The 16,138-nt window shown below is 37.0% G+C and overlaps 1 protein-coding gene across 3 annotated transcripts in view; it reads left to right on the top strand.

Moving 5' to 3' along the window:
• Positions 1-16,138, top strand: part of CSMD3 (CUB and Sushi multiple domains 3) — a 1,097,518-nt gene that overhangs the window by 529,483 nt on the left and 551,897 nt on the right. For all 3 annotated transcript variants that reach the window (XM_060116495.1, XM_060116494.1, XM_060116493.1), the window contains one exon: positions 3,664-3,767. In XM_060116495.1, the coding sequence (XP_059972478.1) occupies positions 3,664-3,767 (104 nt within the window). The remainder of the gene's footprint in view (positions 1-3,663; positions 3,768-16,138) is intronic.

The raw sequence follows: 16,138 nt of genomic DNA, 5'->3' as shown, positions 1-16,138 counted from the left end.
TGTTCTTTTCATTCTTTTTTCTTTATTTTGCTGTGCAGCAGTTATTTCCACTATTTTATCTTCCACCTCACTTATCCGTTCTTCTGCCTCAGTTATTCTGCTATTGATCCCATCTAGAGTATTTTTTATTTCATTTATTGTGTTTTTAATCGATGCTTGATTCGTCTTTAGTTCTTCTAGGTCCTTGTTAACTGTTTCTTGCATTTTGTCTATTCTATTTCCAAGATTTTGGATCATCTTTACCATCATTATTCTGAATTCTTTTTCAGATAGACTGCCTATTACCTCTTCATTTGTTAGGTCTGGTGGGTTTTTATCTTGCTCCTTCTCCTGCTGTGTGTTTTTCTGTCTTCTCATTTTGCTTATGTTACTGTGTTTGGTGTCTCCTTTTTGCAGGCTGCAGGTTCGTAGTTCCCGTTGTTTTTGGTGTCTGTCCCCAGTGGCTAAGGTTGGTTTAGTGGGTTGTGTAGGCTTCTTGGTGGAGGGGACTACTGCCTGTGTTCTGGTGGATGAGGCTGGATCTTGTCTTTCTGGTGGGCAGGTCCACGTCTGGTGGTGTGTTTTGGGGTGTTTGCGGACTTTTTATGATTTGAGGCAGCCTCTCAGCTAATGGGTGGCGTTGTGTTCCTGTCTTGCTAGTTGTTTGACAAAGGGTGTCCAGCACTGTAGCTTGCTGGTCGTTGAGTGAAGCTGGGTGCTGGTGTTGAGATGGAGATCTCTGGAAGATTTTCGCCGTTTGATATTATGTGGAGCTGGGAGGTCTCTTGTGGACCAGTGTCCTGAAGTTCGCTCTCCCACCTCAGAGACACAGCACTGACTCCTGGCTCCTCAATTTGGGATGATTTGTTGTCTATTCATGTATTCCACAGATGCAGGGTACATGAAGTTGATTGTGGAGCTTTAATCCGCTGCTTCTGAGGCTGCTGGGAGAGGTTTCCCTTTCTCTTCTTTGTTCTCACAGCTCCTGGGTCTCAGCTTTGGATTTGGCCCCGCCTCTGCTTGTAGGTCGCCAGAGGGCGTCTGTTCTTCGCTCAGACAGGACAGGGTTAAAGGAGCAGCCTCTTCGGGGACTCTGGCTCACTCAGGCCGGGCGGGAGGGAGGGGCACGGAGTGCGGGGCGAGCCTGCAGCGGCAGAGGTCGGCGTGACGTTGCACCAGCCCGAGGCGAGCCGTGCGTTCTCCCAGGGAAGCCGCCCCTGGATCCCGGGACCCCGGCAGTGGCAGGCTGCACAGGCTCCCGGAAGGGCGGTGTGGACAGTGACCTGCGCTCGCACACAGGCTTCTTGGCGGTGGCAGCAGCAGCCCCAGCGTCCCACGCCCGTCTCTGGGCTCTGCGCTTTCAGCCGCGACTCGCGCCCGTCTCTGGAGCTCCTTTACTCGGCGCTCTTAATCCCCTCTCCTCGCGCACCAGGAAACCAAGAGGGAAGAAAAAGTCTCCTGCCTCTTCGGCAGCTCCAGAGTTTTCCCGGACTCCCTCCCGGCTAGCTGTGGCACATTAGCCCCCTTCAGGCTGAGTTCTCGCCGCCAGCCCCATTCCTCTCCCTGCGCTCTGACCGAAGCCCGAGCCTCAGCTCCAGCGCCGCCTGCCCCGGCGGGCGAGCAGACAAGCCTCTCGGGCTGGTGAGTGCCGCTCGGCACCGCTCCTCTGTGCGGGAATCTCTCTGCTTTGCCCTACCCAGGTATGTGGGGAGTTTCTTGCCTTTTGGGAGGTCCGGGGTCTTCTGCCAGTGTTCAGTAGGTGTTCTGTAGGAGTTGTTCCACGTGTAGCTGTATTTCTAAACAATCATATTTTTAAAGGAATCTTTTTCTTTCCTGAGCAGTAGGTCTCAACAGTGGGCTGAAAATATTCCATAAACTGTGTTATAAACAGATGTGCTATTTCCAGGCTTTATTGTTCCATTTATAGAGCACAGGCAGAGTAGATTTAGCATAATTCTTAAGATTCCTAAGGTTTTCAGAACAGTAACTCAGCACTGGCTTCAAGTCAGCTACATATACTCTTAACAAGAGAGTCAGCCTGTCTTTTGAAGATTTGAAGTCAAGCATTGACTTTTCTCTAGCTGTGAAAGTCGTAGATGGTGTCTTCTTCCAATATAGGCTGTTTTGTCTACACTGAAAATCTGTTGATTAGTGTAGCCACATTCATTAATTTCCTTAGCAAGATCTTCTGGATAACTTGCTGCAGCTTCTGCTGTTCACCTTGTACTTTTATGTTATGGAGATGGCTTTTTTCCTTAAACCTCATGAACCAATCTCTGCTAGCTTCAAACTTTTCTTTGCAGCTTACTCAGCTCTCTGAGCCTTCATAGATTTAAGTAAAGTTAGGGCCTTACTCTAAATTAGGCTTTTGCTTAAGAGAATGTTGTGACTTGTTTGAACTTCCTTCTAGACCACTAAAACTTTCTCCATATCATCAGTAAGGCTATTTCACTTTCTTATTCATATGTTCACTAGAGTAGCACTTTTAATTTCCTTCAAGAACAGTTTCTTTGCATTTACAACTTGCAACTGATGCAACACGCCTACCTTTTGGCCTGTCTCGACTTTTGAAATGCATGCATTTCTCACTAAGCTTAATCATTTCTAGCTTTTGATTTAAAGTGCGGTAGGTGGGACTCCTCTTTACTCTTGAACACTTAGCAGCCACTGTAGGGTCATTAGTTGACCTAATTTCACTATTATTGTGTCTTAGGGAATAGGGAGGCCCAAAGAGATAGAGAAAGATGGGGGAACAGCCTGTCAGTCGAGCACTTAGAACACACACAACATTTATCATTTAAGTGTGCAGTCTTATGTGGGTGTGGATTATGGCTCCCCAAAACTATTACAAAGAAACGTCAAAAGTCACTGAGCAGAGATCACCATAAAAAATGTAATAATAATGAAAAAGTTTGAAATATTATGAGAATTATCAAAACATGACACAGCCACAAAGTATGCAAATGCTGTTTAAAAAATGGTGCTGATAGGAGCTTCCCTGGTGGCGCAGTGGTTGAGAGTCCACCTGCCGATGCAGGGGACACGGGTTTGTGCCCCAGTCTGGGAAGATCCCACATGCTGCGGAGCGGCTAGGCCCGTGAGCCATGGCCGCTGAGCCTGTGCGTCCGGAGCCCGTGCTCCACAAGGGAAGAGGCCACAACAGTGAGAGGCCCGTGTACCGCTAAATAAATAAATAAATAAATAAATCTAATGCCTTTAAATTTAGTGATCTAGATTCAAATTTAGCTCTAACATTTGTTAAGCTTTACTATTTCATGGAAATAGTATACTCTGTGTTTTTCTGTGCTAGCTTGTAAAAATATATGCAAATGTAACCACTCTTCAGGTACATATACTTTTTTATAAAGCCTTCTTAAATTAGATTTGCATTCAAATTCCTCAAATAAGAGTGTCCTATAAACAGAAGCCATGCCATTTCATTGAAAAATTATTACAGAAGATACAATAGAGTAAATAAAAATTATGTTATAATTGTAATGATTGATAGGAATAGTCTCACATGATCTCCTGCCATAGTTTGAAATTCTTATACAGATAGCTATAGATTTATAGATATATAGTATGTCCACAGTGCATTTTAAATGTTTTTCTCCCATTGCTCTTTTGTTTGCTTTTATTATATAATGAAATATATTTGAGATGTTTGTTTCTGTTTATTGCTAGGTTATCCAGATAAATTTTGAAGAATTCGATCTGGAAATTGGCTATGACACCTTGACAATTGGTGATGGGAGCGAAGTTGGAGACCCAAGGACAGTGCTCCAAGTGTAAGTTGTCAATGTTTCTTTCTTTCTTTTTTTTTTTTTTTTTTTTTTTTTTTTGCGGTACACGGGCCTCTCACTGTTGTGGCCTCTCCCGTTGCGGAGCACAGGCTCAGCAGCCATGGCTCACGGGCCCAGCTGCTCCGCAGCATGTGGGATCTTCCCGGAACAGGGCACGAACCCGTGTCCCCTGCATCGGCAGGCGGAGTCTCAACCACTGCACCACCAGGGAAGCCCCTCAATGTTTCTTTCTTGACTTAACCTATTAGGTCTTTATAAAATTGTATGAAATTTGACTTTTTCTTTTCTTTCATTGATTCTTCCTACTATCACCAACAGAAGAAGCATAGTACCTTAGTTATGATCATCAACTTGCATATAGTATATTTGTTAGTCCTTCTTCAGTGATGCTTAAGGTACTTGATCCAAACACAGTTACTTAGAGTCCATTTCCAGAAAGGAGCTCATTGGCAAAAGAGGCCTAGGGTGAAATTGCAGAGTGGCTGATTGACCTTATTTTGGAAAATACCTTTGCCCTCACAGAGTTTTAGAATAGACTGGAAAAAAACAAGCATGAAATTGATCCCAGAGACAATAATAAAGACCTGGTCATCAAGATCTGTAGTTGAGAGTTTATCAGTGGTTTGACATGAAGTAGTTAGCAATGAACAGCTCTCAGAGCTGAGCTAATATACTAAAAAGGTTCTTAATGTGAACAAAAAGAATGAACATAAATTGAGAAAAGGGAAATGTTAGGAACTTACCGCCAAATCCTTGGCTATCCATTCCAATAATCTACCTCTGATAGTGGCAAGAAGAAATGTCCAGGGCAAGTATATTTTTTTTCTGTGATGAACCTCAAAAGGTTATGATATGTTTTCTTTCAGTATTTCTTTCATAACTGTTGATTTGCAATACAGGCTTTATCAGTGAGGTGTTTCTCAAAAATGGGGTCTTTTACATCACAATTACCTGGTGCACTTTTTAAAATATAGATTTCTGGACCCCTCCCATTATGTCTATTAATGTTTGCTTTATATATTTAGGTGGTCCTATGTTGGATGCATAGATATTTACAAATGCTATATCCTCTTGTTGGATTGATCCCTTTATCATTATGTGATGCTCTTCTTTGTCTTTTGTTACAGTCTTTAAAGTATATTTTATCCGATGTAAGTACTGCTATCCCAGCTTTCTTTTTGTTTTTATTTGCATGAAATATCTTTCTTCATTCCTTCACTTTTGGTCTGTGTGTGTTTAGATCTGAAGTGAGTCTCTTATAAGCAGCATATAGATGGGTCTTGGGTTTTTTGTTTGTTTGTTTGTTTGTTTTTTTAATGATTGTTTAATGATTTTCTTTAGTGTCATGTTTGGATTTTTTTTGTCTTTATTTTCTCTGTATCTATTATAGGTTTTTGGTTTGTGGTTACCATAAGGTTCATATATAACTATTTATATATGGAAAAGTTTATTTTATGTTGATAGTCACTTAAGTTCAAATGCATTCTACAAATACTACATTTTTATTCCCTGCCTCTACATTTTATGTCTTTTACATCATGTTTTACATCTTTTTATTTTGTGTCTTCTCTAATTGTTATATAGTTGTTTTTTTTTGTTTTTTGGAACTTCATCATTTAACCTTCACACAGGTTTTATAAGTGATTGATCCACTACCATTACTATATATTTGCCTTTTCCAGTGAGAATTTTAGTTTCATGTGTTTTCTTATTAATTAGTGCCATTTCATTTCAGCTTATAGAAGTCCCTTTAACATTTCTTGCAGGGCCAGTTTAGTGGTGGTGAACTCCTTTAGATTTTGCTTGTCTGGGAAACTCTTTATCTCACTTTCAATTCTGAATGATAACCTTGCTGGATACAGTATTCTTGGTTGTAAATTTTTGTTTGTTTATTTGTTTTATTTTGTTTCAGCACTTTGAATATATCATGCTGCTCCATTCTGGTCTGCAAAGTTTCTGCTGAAAAAATTGCTTCCATTATATTAACTAGTTGGTTTCCTCTTACTGCTTTTAGTACTCTCTCTTTAATTTTTGACATTTTACCTATAATGTGTCTCTTTGTAGGTCTCTTTGGAGTCATCTTGTTTGGGACTTTCTGTGCTCCTGGATCTGGATGTCTGTTTCCTTTCTAGGATAGGGAAGTTTTCAGCCAGTATTTCTTCAGATACATTTGTTCCCCATTCTCCCTTTCTTCTACTTCTGGGATCCCTATAAAGCAAATATTCTTGTGCTTGATGTTGTCCCAGAGGTCCTTAAGCTATCCATATTTAATTTTTTCCCCTTTTTGTTCTGATTGGGTGATTTCCATTACCCTGTCTTCCAGATTGCTAATCAGTCTTCTGTATCATCTTATCTGCTATTGATTCCCTTTAGTGTATTTTTCATTTAATTTATGTTACTCATGTTATTTCATTCTTTAGCTGTGAATGATTCTTTCTTATATATTTTTTAACTCTTTGTTGAAGTTCTGACTGTGTTCATCCATTCTTCTCCTGAGTTCAGTGAGCACTTTTATGACCATCATTTTGAATTCTTTACCAGGTAAATTACGTATCTTCATATCATTAAGGTTTTTTTTTTTTCTGATGTTTTGTTTGGAACATATTTTGTCTCCTCATTTTGCCTAATTCTCTGTGTCTGTTTCTATATATTAGGCAAAACTACTACCTCTATCAGTCTTGAAGTAGTGACTTTGTTTAGGTGATGATCCTTCTCATTCAACCCTCCCCTAGCTCTTTGTTGTCTCTTAAACCTTTTTGGTTGTATATACTGCCTTATTTATTCCTGATTTACCCCTGCTGTTCAGCATGTGCCAAGACTTGTCAGTGTTCCAAAGAAAGGAATTCAGTGATCACCTAGTTTCAGGCTGATTGGATGCCAGACCCTCAGGCAGAAACTTTTAAAGTTTGCAAATATATACAGTCCTGAGGGACTGCAGTTGTAATCCCTACTGGCCTCCAAGCCTCTCCTCCTCTTTCCTTTCCTTTTCTTTTTAATTTTACAAGAAGTTCTAATAGTACTGTTATTCCAGAATGCTGTAATAACACCAAAGATTTACCTTATGTGTACATTGTAGACCCAATACTATTCCATCTTAGTTGTTATCTTTTCAGAAAAAACACAAAAAAACAAACAAAAAAAATCCCTTCTTTTCTTACTTATCTTTATGCATTCTTGACCTCAGCTTCAACTTCTGTCCTCCACCTACTACATGGATATCATTGATCAACCACAATTTTGTTGTTTATCTCTGAGCCTACTACAGTTCTACTTTGTGCTTGCTAAGATAATGATGGACCAAGGGCCATTATTTTACATGTTCTGCATATTTGTTTATGTTATTCAAATTATTTGTAACTCCACCCCCCTAAAATACTCAGCATTTTTATCAGGGTGATGTACCTGCTAGACATTTCACTACGTTAGACTAATATCTTTCAGAAATAATATAAAGTTCCTCCTAGACATTTCACCACGTTAGACTAATATCTTTCAGAAATAAAATGTAGTTCCTCCTAGATTTCTTTGTGGTTTTGTACCTGATAGTTTGGATTTCATTATACTGTAATATTGTATTAGAAATTGACAGCCACAGAACTAATATGATCAGTAAGTATGTTTTTGGTTGTTGTTTGGGAAGTGCAGTCATCCCTTGGTATCCACGGGGTATTGTTTCCAGGAACTGCCACATATATCACAATCTGCACATGCCCAAATCCCACAGTCAGCCCTCCACATCCATAGTTCCACATACATGGGTTCAACCAACCATGGATTATGTAGTACTGTAGTATTTATTGGAAAAAAAATCCATGTATAAGTGGACCTGTGCAGTTCAAACCCATGTTCTTCAAGGGTCAACTATACAGTGTTTTAAATAATTGAAAATTACATATAAAAACCTGAATTTGTTGTTTCTTTCGACAGACTGGCAACACTAGGAATGGATTATCACATGGCAAAATTTGCTGGAACTCTCTTCTCTGCCCTCTTTAGAGAGCCTATAGGTTCTCATTGCCCTTCAACCTTGTATCATTTTTCACTTGAGCATCTAAGAACCCTTGCATTGCCTGCCTGGGCCTATAGGCATGTGACACATGATACAACACAAAATTTGGTTTATTCCTGAAATTTATTATTTATTATTTCCAAAATAATACATGTATTTGTTCCTTTATCTGGCACTTTAGAAAAGTTGAAGTTTCTTGGGCATTAATGATAATATAGCAAATTTTGTAAGTGATGCTCACACATTCTGAGACCTATCTTTCTACATGTTTGTTTGATAGATCACATTATATGTACTTCAAAAATGAAACTGTAAAACATGTATGTGATGGGACATAGTTTCCTTTTTTCTGCTTAAGATAGAGGACTAGATTTCAGGTTTAGATTCTTCAAAGCATGGACAGGGAAAGGCAGGATAGCTAGTCAGTTGACTGAAGAATATTTCTTAAACATCTTTTCTACTATATCTACCACTAAATAAAACTTAGTATTTCAGAATCTAATGAAATAATAGATTTCATCTTGTACAACTAATATCCCAGATCATAGATGCTGTATACTCCTTTAGCCACTGCCTTAAAGAATTTGTGAGATAATTAATATCACAAAACTACAAGCAGAAAAGTTATAAACATACAAATTTACAGTAATCTAATAAGACACAGAAGGAAAATATCAAAATTATTATCTTAAATACCCAACCATTAGAAATGGTAAGCATAAAAGAGTACATTTATTGGGATTAAGCAGTAATCTGTACAATCCCACATGCTAAAAGAAAAAAATATTATGTTTGAACCATATAATTTAATCTATTCTAATGTTAAAAAAATTATGTAGACAATAATGAATTCTGATATACCTGTTGATATTTTCTTCATAGAATAAGTTATTGTATTAATAACACAGAATGGTTGTTAATTATTATTTTCAAAAGAATACCAAGTTTCCAAATGGATTTCCCTATACTATCATATTCAAAGTTCACATTGAGTACTTCACCTCCAGTGGAAATAAAAATTAAAGCTGTAGTCTGTGACCGTTACTTTTTAGACTGTTCAATCATTGGATCTAAATTGGTCCCTTAATGAGAGTGTGGGAGGGCTAAGAGAGAGTAAGAAAGATAATACATTATGTTTAAATAACCAGAAGACTATGAGATGAGCGCACGAGTGTGTGTGCATGCACACACACACACGCACACATATTTTTAGATGCAGACATCATAATCGTATATATATTATGTTTTTGCAAAACTCAAAGTAAGAAGAATTAGGGCAATGATATTTACTATATAATTTTAAGTACTAAGAGCAAAACCCCTTTATATTTTAAATATAGCCATACACTTTCTAAAAAAATGAACTTTTTGCTAATCACAAGAACCTCTTTGTAAACATACCACAGTCCTTCACTTTCTGCACACCTTCTTCTTTTAAGAATTTTGACCTCAGTTGCTTCAAAAAGATCTAGTAAAATTTTTATTAGTGGATTTTCTGTGCTTTTCAAAATTCTTATCAAGTGCAGATAATGTCTCTATTTCCTTTTATTTTGGAAGACAGGGTGAATAAATTTTTAAGTGATTTTTAAAATCCTGTGTTGTATGAATTGGATCAAGTAGCAGATGACATGAGAAGTATTGGATTATTAGGGCCTCCCTGGTGGCGCAGTGGTTAAGAGTCCGCCTGCCGATGCAGGGGATACGGGTTCGTGCCCCGGTCTGGGAGGATCCCATATGCCGCGGAGCGACTGGGCCCATGAGCCATGGCCGCTGGGCATGCGCATCTGGAGCCTGTGCTCCGCAACGGGAGAGGCCACAACAGTGAGAGGCCCACATACCGCAAAAAAAAAAAAAAAAAAAAAAAAAAAAAAGAAGTATTGGATTATTAAATGAAAGAAATAGGTTCACAATTGATTTTTTTTTTTTTTTGAGGATGATCCCAAAGTTAGGTAGGCGACATAAGACCAGATAAAGAACAAATACGTTAATAAGAAGAGGTCTTATGACCTGAATGGTCAAATGGAAATAGCTGTATTTTACAGACTAAGCTTCTGCTGCTGGTAGAATAAACAAAGAAAAAAACATTACATTTTTCCTTTTCTCACATTCCTGTCATCATATTGTCCCTAGTTTTCACAGTAGTTCTATTTCATTACTTGTTATAATTCCTTCACTCTGAGAAGTTGTATTAATTTTGAAAAATCTGTGAATTTTTTTATATTTGTTTGTCTGTAACCAGAAATGTGTTTCTTAAACATGCTTTTCTTCCTCAGAACACATTTCTGAAAATATAACTTTCTTTTCCTTGAGTAAGGGTGACTACAACAGAACTTAGGTAGCACCCACCTCCTAGAGGTGTTCAAATAAAAGCTGTCTGACTAGCTAACAGAGACTTTACAAACTTGAAGTTAAGTCAAAGGTTCCTCTGAACTCTAAGAGTCTGTGATAAGAGAACCTACTGGATTTGTATCTACCAAAAAGCTGATATATATTTGAGTGTACCTGAAACATATTTTTTAATAAGTTTAACTTTCTCAACAGCAGGCCCACTCATCTGGACATTTACAAGGCTTAGAGTAAGAATGCAGATAGAATCTCACATATCAAATGTATAAATATTAAAAGTTATAAATTAAGCTACATATGGTTAAATACAATATGTTCCATCCTCCTACCTTGACAAATACACTTTCATAACAACTTAGAAGGACAAGTTTAAATTTAGAATTCTGGGACTTGTGTGATTTTCTTGTTGGGACAGGAAGGTATAGGAAAGTGGTCCCAGCCCCAGCCTGCACCTGGCCACCCTCTATTCCGAAACTCAGCTCCATCCTTCACGATGCATGTAGACTTCCCAGCCTACACATTCAAGCTGCCACACCTCCCTGCAAACACTGCCCACTGGGTCTAAGAGTGCACATATGGGTCATGTGTTCTGACCCTGGGAATGTGGACCTGGGAAAGAGGCCTATGAAGGTTCAGGTAGCAGGAAATTCCAGGGTACCAGGTACCAATGAGTTGTAGAACAGTAGTTGATAAACAAACTATAAAATAGAAGATTTGTTTTTATTTTTAATTCGTCTTGAGATGATACTTTTACAAAGTGAAAAAAATTTCTAGGAAAATGAAATAAAAGCAAATATAAATACATTGCAAGTTTTTTTACTAGGAAATTCACCAGAATTACTATTTCAAATTACTCTAGAAGTTTGAAAGATTTGCTCCCAATTTCAGTTCTTACCACACTGTGGGCTGGAAATTAGTCTAGGATCTCATAGGGGAAGTGAGCAGGCACATCCCTGGGCAAGAGGTGGGCTACAGAATGGTCAGACGAAGGGATCAGGGAAGGGGCCTATCTTGCCCAAGTTTAAAAACAGTATTGCATATGGCATGGTTAATGGTCTAGAATTTACAAAAACAAAACAAAACAAAACAAAACAGTTGAAGGGAATTTATTTTAAATAATGTTCTTCTAATGGGTAAAATTAGTCTCCATTTAGACATTTTATTTGACACACTGTTTACTCATCTACATATTCATTTTTGCTTTTTTCTTAAGTGTGATCCATGTGCTAGAGACTAACTTTTGGCACTGAAACTATCTTTTCAATAAATTTATTTAAAAATATTAAATAGCCGAAAGTCAGAAACATAGTAAAACACGGAAAATATGTTCATTTAACAGAGAGCCATGTAATCTCATATTTGAAAGTATTTTATAAGAGGATGAATTCAGCCTATATATTTAAGTTTATAAGTTCTGATTAGTTTAATAAACACAGACTACCTCATTTTTTAAGATATTTAACCAGATAAGGAACATTCCAGCCTATTCTAATTAGGTCATAGGATTGAATTAAGCATTGGAAGTAAATGGTGTTTTTGCTTCCAATTTTCCTTTAACATTTAGGTTCTAAAAGTTAAAATCAATTGTCATACTCTATTCAATAAAAAAATGTAGTCCATATAGTCATAACATGTTCAACAGCTAAAATAGTCCTCCAAAAATGAATTAATTATGAAAAGTTTTTAAAAATAATTCTTGTAATTTCTTCCCCTTAAGTACAAAGTATATCAGTTTTGAAATTCAATAACTTATAAATAATCTCAGTGTGCCGTATCTCTTTACCTTGAAATTTTGGTTCCAAAGAAATACTCATGACAGTTATAAGCAATAAATTTATTAAGTAACAGAGAATACACTGTAATTGGACATCGTATGCAGTACTAAGTACTCCATATAATTTTATCAGATGAAAATTCCTAAAATTATGTGAATTTAAGCTGCAAACTTAAATTTACAATTCAAAGATTTGTTGCTTCATCCATTTGCTGTACCGTACTGTATTGCTTATTTGTGGCCTTTTCTTTCTCACTCTCATGCTTGTTAATTTTCTCTCCACTGGACTTACTTGAAGGGCATTTTTTTTTCTCCAATTTGAAGTAGCATTTTTCATTCATGGCAGCTTCATGGTGGTATAGTGACAGGTGTCAATAGAGATCAGAATATAAACATGACCAGTTGATAATAATTAAGATAATTGATTTGAACAATCACGTTAATATCTTTTAAAGACTGTTAAAAGAAGTTTAACTTTTTCACAGATTGTTTTACATGTGCTATTTTCACACTTATGTATAAATTCACCTGATGGTAAAAATGGATGTAATAAATTTGAGAGAACTAACAGTGATGACAGTACAATTACAGGCATTGAGTACACTTCCAACCCTCATTTCATCTGCATAAAGAAGGGAGGAATTGTTGATTACATGTCCACCCTTCTCATCTGTATGGCCTCAAACTGAGATAGTTCAAAATGCATTCTATGAGAAATGTGATTCTCTTTCCTTTTCCTAACTTTTCTCTCACACACTTTGCTGTTCCATTAATGGAGTCTCAGTAACACTATAAAGAATAATTAAGTGAACACTTGCAAAATAAAAAATAGAAAACTCTTCTTTTCCAAGATGCTCCTGGAAATTTTATGAGTATACATTGATATTGGATGACATTGTATTTGAACAAACATCTTACAGAAGGTGAAAAAAAATGTCTTAGATATCCAAACATGGTTCTATCCTATCACTATCAAATTCTGATTTGTCCTGAAAAGTTTTATAATGTAAAATCTCATTCTCAGATATATGTTAGAATGGGCTAACAACACTCTTCCCTGGGAACTCTTCTTTTTATTTTATTTTATTTATTATTTTTTAACACCTTTATTAGAGTATAATTGCTTTACAATAGTGTCTTAGTTTCTGCTTTATAACAAAGTGTTTCAACTATACATATACATATATCCCCATATCTCCTCCCTCTTGCATCTCCCTCCCACCCTTCCTATCCCACCCCTCTAGGTGGTCACAAAACACCGAGCTGATCTCCCTGTGCTGTGCAAGCTGATCTCCCTGTGCAGTGAGGCTGCTTCCCACTAGCTATCTATTTTACATTTGTAGTATATATAAATCCATGCCACTCTCTCACTTCGTCCCAGCTTACCCTTCCCCCACCCCGTGTCCTCACGTCCATTCTCTACGTCTGCATCTTTATTCCTGTCCCCCCTAGGTTCTTCAGAGCAATATTTTTTTTTAAGATTCCATATATATGTGTTAGCGTACAGTATTTGATTTCTCTTTCTAACTTCACACTGTATGACAGGCTCTAAGTCTATCCACCTCACTACAAATAATTCAATTTCGTTACTTTTAATGGCTGAATAATATTCCATTGTATATATGTGACACATCTTCTTTCTCCATTCATCTGTTGATGGACACTTAGGTTGCTTCCATGTCCTGGCTGTTGTAAATAGAGATGCAGTGAACATTGTGGTACATGACTCTTTGAATTATGGTTTTGTCAGGGTCTATGCCCAGTAGTGGGATTGCTGGGTCGTATGGTAGTTCTATTCATAGTTTCTTGAGGAACCTCCATACTGTTCTCCATAGTGGCTGTATCAATTTACATTCCCACCAACAGTGCAAGAGGGTTCCCTTTTCCCCACATCCTCTCCAGCATGTATGGTTTGTAGATTTTTTGATGATGGCCATTCTGACTGGTGTGAGGTGATACCTCATTGGAGTTTTGATATTCATTTCTCTAATGATTAGTGATGTTGAGCCTTCTTTCATGTATTTGTTGGCAATCTGTATATCTTCTTTGGAGAAATGTCTATTTTGGTCTTCTGCCCATGTTTGGATTGGTTTGTTTGTTTTTTTGGTATTGAGCTGCATAAGCTGCTTGTAAATTTTGGAGATTATTCCTTTGTCAGTTCCTTCATTTGCAATATTTTCTCCCATTTTGAGGGTTGTCTTTTCATCTTGTTTATGATTTCCTTTGGTATGCAAAAGCTTTTAAGTTTCATTGGGTCCCATTTGTCCCATTTGTTTATTTTTGTTATTTTTGTTTATAAAAACAAAACATTTCTCTAGGAGGTGGGTCAAAAAGGATCTTGCTGAAATTTATGTCATATAGTGTTCTGCCTATGTTTTCCTCTAAGAGTTTATAGTGTCTGGCCTTACATTTAGGTCTTTAATCCATTTTGAGTTTATTTTTGTGTATGGTGTTAGGGAGTGTTCTAATTTCATTCTTTTACATGTAGCTGTCCAGTTTTCCCAGCACCACTTATTGAAGAGACTGTCTTTTCTCCATTGTATATTGTTGCCACCTTTATAAAAAATAAGGTGACCATATGTGCGTGGGTTTATCTCTGGGCTTTCTATCCTGTTCCATTGATCTATATTTCTTCTTTTTATTTTAAATACACACGTGTGCACACAAACACACACAATCTCTATTTTGTGTTAATTTATTTTAAATAAATATTTTCTTTATTTTAATATTTAATAAATATTCATACTAGATTTATAGAAAAGGTAGCTGTTTTTTATGTTCATATATTATAGTTATTGCTCTCAGCTCATTGGTGCATGTGTTTTAACGAGCTACTTTGTTGAAGATATATTATTTTATAAAATTTTTCAACAGTTTAGTCTTTCAAAATGCTGCCTTGGTATCAGACCACTATATGTGATATTTACCTTGAGCAAACTCTCCTACAACCAGGGACTTACACCTTCCCAAATTTGCTCTTGTATCTTCCCCTGTTAATAATGAAAATCTAAATACCAACCGACCCCATGGGCTAATGAAAGAAGGGAATATACTAAATATAGCAACAAGGCAATATTATTAGAGATTGATGGCCACAGTATAAAAAGGACTTAGAAAAATTGACCATTCAGAATAATCTTTCACCCTTTAAATGAAAGTTATCAAAAACAAAATAAAAAAAAAATATTGAGTTGGCCAAAACCTTCGTTCGTTTTTTTCCCTAAGATGGCTCTAGTAGCACTTAGTTGTCTTTAACTTCATTCGAAACAATTTTGTTAGTTTGTTTGTCACAGCTGTCATATCGGTATGCATTAAAAAAAAAACTTATCAAAATTGGAAAATTGTATAGCTATTTTAATATTTAAGATGGAAGAAAAAAAGCAACATTTTTGGCATATCATGCTTTATTATTTCAAGAAAAGTAAAAACACAACTGAAATGCAAAAAAAGATTTGTGCAGTGTACGTAGCAGGAGCTATGACTGATCGAATGTGTCAAAAGTGGTTTGCGAAGTTTCTTTCTGGAGATTTCTCGCTGGACAATGCTCCACGGTTAGGTAGACCAATTGAAGATGATAGTGATCAAATCGAGACATTAATTGAGAACAGTCAACATTATACCACACAGGAGATGGTATACTCAAAATATCCAAATAGCTGACATACTCAAAGTATCCAAATCAAGTGTTGAAAATCATTTGCACCAGCTTGGTTATGTTCATCGCTTTGATGTTTGGGTTCCACATAAGTTAAGAGAGAAAAACCTTCTTGACCATATTTCTGCATGCGATTCTCTTATTCTCTACTTAAATGTAATGAAAACCTTATGTTTTTGAAACGAATTGTGATGGGCAATGAAAAGTGGTTACTGTACAATAATGTGGAATGGGAGAGATTGCAGGACAAGCTAAATGAACCACCACCAACCACACCAAAATACCGGTCTTCATCCAAAGAAGGTGATGTTGTGTATATGGTGTGATTGGAAGGGAGTCCTCTATTATGAGCTCCTTCCGGAAAACGAAACAATTAATTCCAACAAGTACTGTTACCAGTTAGACCAACTGAAAGCAGCACTTGACGAAAAGCATCTGGAATTAGTCAACAGAAAATGCATAATCTTCCATCAGGATAATGCAAGACTGCATGTTTCTTTGATCACCAGGCAAAAACTGTTACAGATTGACTGGGAAGTTCTGATTCATTTGCTGTATTCACCAGACATTGC

This window comes from Mesoplodon densirostris, chromosome 13, assembly GCF_025265405.1.
Source record: "Mesoplodon densirostris isolate mMesDen1 chromosome 13, mMesDen1 primary haplotype, whole genome shotgun sequence".
In the NCBI taxonomy this organism is placed as follows: domain Eukaryota; kingdom Metazoa; phylum Chordata; class Mammalia; order Artiodactyla; family Ziphiidae; genus Mesoplodon; species Mesoplodon densirostris.
Note: the sequence above shows the minus strand (reverse complement) of the source record. Positions and strands in the feature narration are given on the sequence as shown.